The following is a 7,029-nucleotide window of genomic DNA, read 5'->3' on the forward strand; positions in this document are numbered from 1 at the left end:
ATACAGTTTCAAAAACTATTCCCATTACAATTTACAACCATTCTCCCCTCAGCATTTACATATTTTGGCTTCCTGACCGACCCCTGAGAGCAATCTAGATCTAGAGCACCTCCATGTTTAGTCTTTGCAGCTTCTGTTGTCTTGCACCTATTTCACCTATTTATGTTCTGTGGCTTCCCATATTTCATGACAGCACGCCGCTGTAGCTGAGGCAAAGAGGGAACACTGTTTGCTGCATGCAGAAAGATAACTGTGCTACAGTGAAATATACAGGTGTGAGAGACTATGACCTGGAAGTGTTGTGTGATATTTTATGGTATTACTTTTTGGAGAAGTGAAGGAATACGGGGATAAAACGTAAGTTTCATGTTTTATGTTTTTTCTAAACACAGAATTATAGCGCGTTAATATCAGGTGATGAAAGGGGTCAGTGCTGACCAAGTGAAATGCTGGTTAAAGCAAATGATTTTTCCCAAAACAGTGTCAATAAAACTATGTGTGTACATGTGTCTACAGTAAATAATGCCACACAGTCTGCTCATCACTGAGATGTGGAGAACTGGAACCATGTACAGATACAGTACATACAGGCTTTACAGTGTCAACAGTCACTGGATAATTTTTCTTGAGTGACAGTAAAAGCTGGAATTCAAATGTTAAAAAAAACACCAACAGTGAATCCAGAGGAAGTCTGTAAGCATGGTGGACCAGGAGTGGGGCAGATACAGGTCAGCTTGGCATTTGGTGCCAGGTATTTGCGAGCTAAACACAACTCATTGTTTGTGTGTTTGTGTGTGTGTGTTTATGTTTGTGTGTGTGTTTGTTTATGTATGTGTGTTTGTTTGTGTGCACATGTGTGTTGGGGGTGGAGGGCTATGACGCATCTGTGCGTCTGTGGGCGTGAACATCACCTGAATGATCCCAGCAGAGATGACAGTATAAATGCACACAGGTGCTGGTCAGCAGACATAAGAGGAGGACACACCTAAACTGTGAACAAGACAGGGAGACAGAGACAGAGATCAACCCTTGGACGTGCCACAAACAACTCTTCATTTTGGTAAGTTTTATTTTGAAAACCTTCATTTTTATGTATTTATGCCTTTATTATAGAAAGCAGCAATATTGTTTCATTATTTACAGTCTATTTTTTATTTTTATTTTTTTGTCATTTCGTCTGCAAAGGTGGGTCAGTAAAACTAACAAAGACATTTTTATTGCAATGAGTCAGAAACATTGCATTTTGGCTGAAGCTATTACATCTCAGTAAAAATGACTCAATGCAACTGAAGCAACTGCAAAAAGTAGAATAATTACACTGATTCCCTAATTTATTAGATTAGAATTGGCATTTAAAGCTGCATTGATGTCAGAACCTACGTCATTTCCATCTGTAAAGCTAGTGGTTTTCAAATGCAAAGCAATAATTTGGAGCATCGTGTGCATTTAAAAGTTTAAATGACTGGAATCATTTCAGCACACACCTTGTTACGGCACCAAAACATGCTGACCTAATGATTAGGTGTGCAATGACTGGGTCCACTTCCAAATGGATTAAAGCCTCCAAACATGGACACGGTGTGATTATCAGATTTAATTTGGCATCAAAAATGATGAGCATGTGAGCTTTGAGGGCTGCGTACAACAACATAAACTCACTGCACTGATCGTTTTGTACTGCTTCACACTCACTAACAAGCATGCCATGATCCAAATGGTTTTTTGCATGACTTGGCAAGAACAGAGGCCACACTTATTTGGAAACCTCTGTACAGCCAATACTGCCAGTTACCATCCATCAAGTACCAGACTTATGGGAACTAGAGGCTTGAATAAAGTTGTGTCTGTGAGCAGCTGCCCTTCTGGCCCACGTTTTTTGCTCAAATTATTTTAATGCCACGTTTAGTGTTGCTGCATTGAAACCTAGCAAACAAAGATGATCCTTGTGTTGGAACACTTTGCACAGAACCAAATTATTTGGTTTATCTGGGGCATTTATGTGTGACGCTTCAGTGGAAACTTTTGCTTCTAATTAAGTTCAGGTCTTTACTGCAGTTCTGCATCCACCCAGTGATGTTTAAAACTGTAGCGGGACAGAGAGAGAAGCTTGGAACATATGAGAGCTATGTAACTATGGGGAGACGGGTGAAACATTTGAAGCAGGAAAACAAGAACATCACTTACTGCAGTGAATTCAAAAGTAGGACAGGTGCTCAGTAGAAATCAGTTGTGATATCTTTGCTTTAAGTGCAAAATGATGCTTAATAAATTTCCCTGTTTTATTGTTTTCTAGGTTTTTGGCTGTGAGAAAATGTTTAGCTCCTTGAATACACGCATCCAGGAACACCTAGCAGAAAGGAGAAGTCACAGGACCAGACTGGTGACCAAAGATGGCCGCTGCAACATTGAATATGGAAACATCATGTACAGCAAACACTTTGCCTTCCTGGCTGACTTTTGGACCACCTTTGTGGAGATCCGGTGGCGATTCGTCCTCTTCTTGTTCATCGCCTCATTTACTCTCAGTTGGTTCATTTTCGGTCTGATGTGGTACTGGATTGCCCGCAATAATGGAGATCTGACATGGCAGCACCCCTCTTCAGATCACATTCCATGTATTGCTAATGTAGTAGGACTCACCACAGCATTCCTCTACTCCATTGAAACACAGACCACAATCGGGTATGGAGGGCGAGCACTCACCCCTCTCTGCCCAGGTGCTGTGGCCCTCGTCGTAATCCAGTCCCTTGTTGGAGCAATTATCAATTGCTTCATGTGTGGAATCATCCTGTCCAAAATCTCCCTACCTAAAAAGAGGGCAAAAACCATCACGTTCAGTGAGATGGCTGTCATCAGCCCCAAAAATGGTTTTCTTTGCCTGTCAATCAGAGTGGCCAACCTGCGCAAGACCCTAATGATTGGAAGCCAGATCTACGGCAAGCTGCTGAGAACGACCAACACTCCAGATGGGGAGACAATCATTATGGATCAGGTGAACATTGAATTCATGGTGGATGCTGGAAAAGACAACCTCTTCTTTGTGTGCCCCCTCACGCTTTATCACATTATCGACAAGAGCAGCCCCTTCTTTGAGATGGCAGTGGACACACTCCACAAGCAAGAGTTTGAGCTGGTGGTTTTCTTAGATGGCACAGCAGAGTCCACAAGCTCCTCCTGCCAAGTGCGTACCTCTTTTATTCCTCAGGAGATTATGTGGGGCTACAACTTCTTGCCCATCATCTCCAGGAGCAAAGAGGGCAAGTACAGAGTAGATTTCTCTAACTTCTCTAAAGTGGTGCCTGTGGCCACTGCACACTGTGCCTACTGCTTCCACAACATCAACGGTCATCATCACTTCTCCAAAGATGGACACGACAACCAGGGCTTTGAGGTGATTGAGATCAGCGATCCCCAAAGTGCTGCCAAGATGTGAAATAAAAATATATTAGTCATCAACTTGACACATTGACACTGCTTGAGGTTTGTTCCTTTCCTCAGGGACACAAAGAGGCCGGAGGCAGACAGGGTAACCTAATAGCATACTGCATATTGTGTAGCTTTTAAATATGAAGCAAAGAAACCTTAAGAAACTTATTTACTTGTGGTGAAGATAGTTAAGAAAGTGATCTGTGGTGTCGGGACAATCATTGTGAACTATTTGTATGTAAAACCACACCTGTCTGCTGACCAGAAACCTGTTTCCAAAAGAGTAGACCAGGTCATGCAAGATAAAGATGCAGCTTCTATATAAAAACAGAAAGTTTTCCCAAAGAATAGCACAAGGAAAACTCACAAGAAGATGAGTGATTGTAAGTTACCTTGGACCAGCTCACATCAGGTCTATAGAGCATGGAAATCAAATGTATTATCCTGGGTATAAATCGTACTCGTAAACTTACTGCCATACTATATCATGGATGAGAAAAAGATAAAGGAGTTGTTCAATAATTCATGCTACTGTAGGCTGTGCACAAACACACACGTAAACCATTAGAATATGCTTAGCTATTTCGACTCTTAAGGCACTAGTGAAGGGTTGGGCTACAGAACCAGTCTTTTGAAACAGTGGCTGTGGTTTTCTTCTTGAGTGAAGACATTGTGAGAGAACAAAGATCTCAGGAAACACTTATAATATGACTGCATGCAGCACTGACTGTAGTATGAAACTCAATCCTCTTTGTAAAGTCATTTTTGTATCTGATCCCGGGGGGGGGGGGGGGGGGGGGGGGGGGGGGGGATACACTGAAATAAAGGCTATTTTTGCATTCAACAATAGATGTGTGTGTCACATTATTACTCCCCATCTAACAGAAGGATCACGTCATATCAAGACTGTGATCAAAAAGGTCAAGCTACATAATGACAGGTGCCAACCCCTACCATGGCTTTTATCTGCAAACAAAGCAAAGTTGTGACAGCAAACACGCTTGCAAACACAACAGAGTGGAAGTGTTTGTGGGATGAAAGCTGGAAGCTGTCCATTGTTTAGTCTGCATGTTGCTGAATATGAAACCAGAAAACTCTAATTGGAGGAAAAACAGTACATATTGCATGATAGCATGGAGATTAGTTTCAGTGAGGCAGATTTCCCACTACAGCCTCTCTCATATGCTTGAAGGGAAGGGAAGCGGCAAAGTAAAAAACACGGCTGACAAGGTTGATTGTAGCCGTTATTGACATATGAAAATAAAATATTAAAACTGTAATATATATTTTTGTCTACATAGTTTCATATGTAGGCCAATAAGAAATGTCTGTAATTTACATCTAGTGATTTCATTTAGTGCTGCTGTTTTCTGCTTCTTCCACTCCATTAGATCAGAGAATACTGAGTTTATTTTTTAGAGTTTTAGTTACTTTTAACCTTTCATAACATAACATGCTTTGTCAAATTGTAGTTAACTTTTTGTAGTTACTTGTTTGTCTTCTGGCATCTTACAAAACTCAGTTTCTAGTCATCTTTTAGTAGTATCTTTATCAGTTAGCTAAACTAAAAAGAGAATTAAAGGACACATAAGACACAAAAACACCTGTTCTAATGGCTCTGCAGCACAGAGTGGCTTTTCATATGAATGATGCTCATATACTAAGAAACCTGAGTGTGCAGTGTGGGATGTGACATTTACATCAAAACATACAGCATCTATTAAACCCTGTCAGCACTCCTGTCATTAAGTAATGACACCAATGCCTAATATGTCTGTGTTGTGACTTACATAACGTTGCTGAAGTAAGTTAGTTGTAGCCAAACAAAATAATATATTTATTGCAGAAAGAAATAGTTGGATATGCTGGACTGATACAGCCTCTGGATCTGTCTCTTTGTTTTTCTGCAGGGACAAAATTAAATTAGTGCTGTTTAGTGGCAAATAAAACCCTGCATCCTGAAAATGAAACCTGGCCAGACACATTAACTTTGGTTAATATGGTGAATATATGCCAGTTTGTATGTATTATCTATCTGCTGGTGTGAGCATTTCTCTGTCCTAACAAACATTTAAGGAGTTTGTTACAGATTTGAGGCAGACTTTCAGCCTTGACAGCAGAGACATGTAATGTGCAAATTAGCCATTATCTATTCTTAACTGCTTCCTGTGTGTGTTTTTTAGGTCCTGTCCACACCCGGCTTTGACATGCATATTGGATGAGAAGTGGACAAGTCACAGCCACAGACAGTAAGAGGATCATTCAAGAGGTAAAAACATTTATTTTGTCACATTTTCCTATACAAAAGCCCTTTTTCAAAAGGTATTACTTCATACATTGCAGGAATGACAATAATAATATTAATACACTGGTTAATTGTAAATTTATACACACATATATATTTATATTTATATATTTGATATCCAAAATACATTGCATATATGAAGTAGCACAGATCCCTTTTTCATTGATAATGCTTGTGAAAGATGAACATTAAGGGTACATCAAAATAATCCTTTTATGCTACAAATTACATGTTCCCTTTTAATTTGTTCTTTTAAAGCTATAAATCTCGGAGAGAAGCTAGTTGTGAACATTAATACTGTTTGTATTATTTTGCATAAAATACCTGAAAATCTTTAATGCACAGGAGAAGCTACCAATTCCAGGGCTATTTGGCACGAAAAGTGAGCGACAACAGAAACAATCCGTGTTGCATACAGAGTAAAATGAGTCCCTGGTTATTGGGTTATGATTCAAGCAGGCATTTTGTGGTTTTTGGAGAGTACAAGAAAATATCTTTTACACTTACAGGCACTTGCAGGTTGTTATAGCCAATTTAGGAAATAATAACAATAACAAGAAAACAAAAAAGGTAAAATGTGTTGCCCAAATGTACAGATATAAAAACGCTTAAAATGCTTAACAAACTACTTAGCAGAAATGGACTCAAAATGTTTGCATTTTTGACCGAGGTCAACTCGTATTAATTCTCTTGACTTTTTTTATACTGTGTCACATATGAAAATAACTCTGCATAATTTATACAGTAAGTTGCTTTAATGCCTAGTTGACTGATGCTTATAAAATAATAAAAAATAGGTCTGACAAACGCACAGCGCTTGCGAATCTGAGGATTTCTTTGTTTCATCTCGTCATACTTTATTGGTTTTTGTTCTCTGATAAACTACTTCGTCCCAAGTAATTTATTTTCAAGTGTCCGTTTTCAGTTAAGAAAAAAACGTTTGACCTTGACAGCATTGAACACCTGGATATGATGGATATGTTTTCAATGATGAGGACGAAAATCCTGACTTGAGATTCATGTGCATTTTGTTGGGCTTAAAGATCAGTGAGAAACTAACATTCAAACACACATGCTGCTCTCAGAACTAGGATCCAGCCCTGGTAGAAAAAAAAAAATAATGCAACTTGACTGTCTAATAACATGACTTACTTCTAAGCCGTGTCTCTGTGCTGACCTGTACGGTCCTGACTGGCCTACAAGAGGAAGGGAGACACCACAGCAGCTGTTGTCTGTTGTCAGGGCGCTCTTCAAAATCCAAAATTGTCAGATCATTTAGTCAGATCACTAATTGTATG

General features: G+C 39.5%; 1 protein-coding gene across 1 annotated transcript; it reads left to right on the forward strand.

The window, feature by feature from the left end:
• The first annotated feature begins 986 nt into the window (after window positions 1–986).
• LOC114444978 (ATP-sensitive inward rectifier potassium channel 1-like) lies at window positions 987–4,063 on the forward strand. The gene is made up of 2 exons (XM_028419894.1): window positions 987–1,060; window positions 2,294–4,063. The coding sequence occupies exon 2, from the start codon at window positions 2,312–2,314 to the stop codon at window positions 3,431–3,433; it is 1,122 nt and encodes a 373-aa protein (XP_028275695.1). The 5' UTR covers window positions 987–1,060; window positions 2,294–2,311; the 3' UTR covers window positions 3,434–4,063.
• The last annotated feature ends 2,966 nt before the right edge of the window (window positions 4,064–7,029 follow it).

Source organism: Parambassis ranga, chromosome 13 (genome assembly GCF_900634625.1).
Source record: "Parambassis ranga chromosome 13, fParRan2.1, whole genome shotgun sequence".
In the NCBI taxonomy this organism is placed as follows: Eukaryota; Metazoa; Chordata; class Actinopteri; family Ambassidae; genus Parambassis; species Parambassis ranga.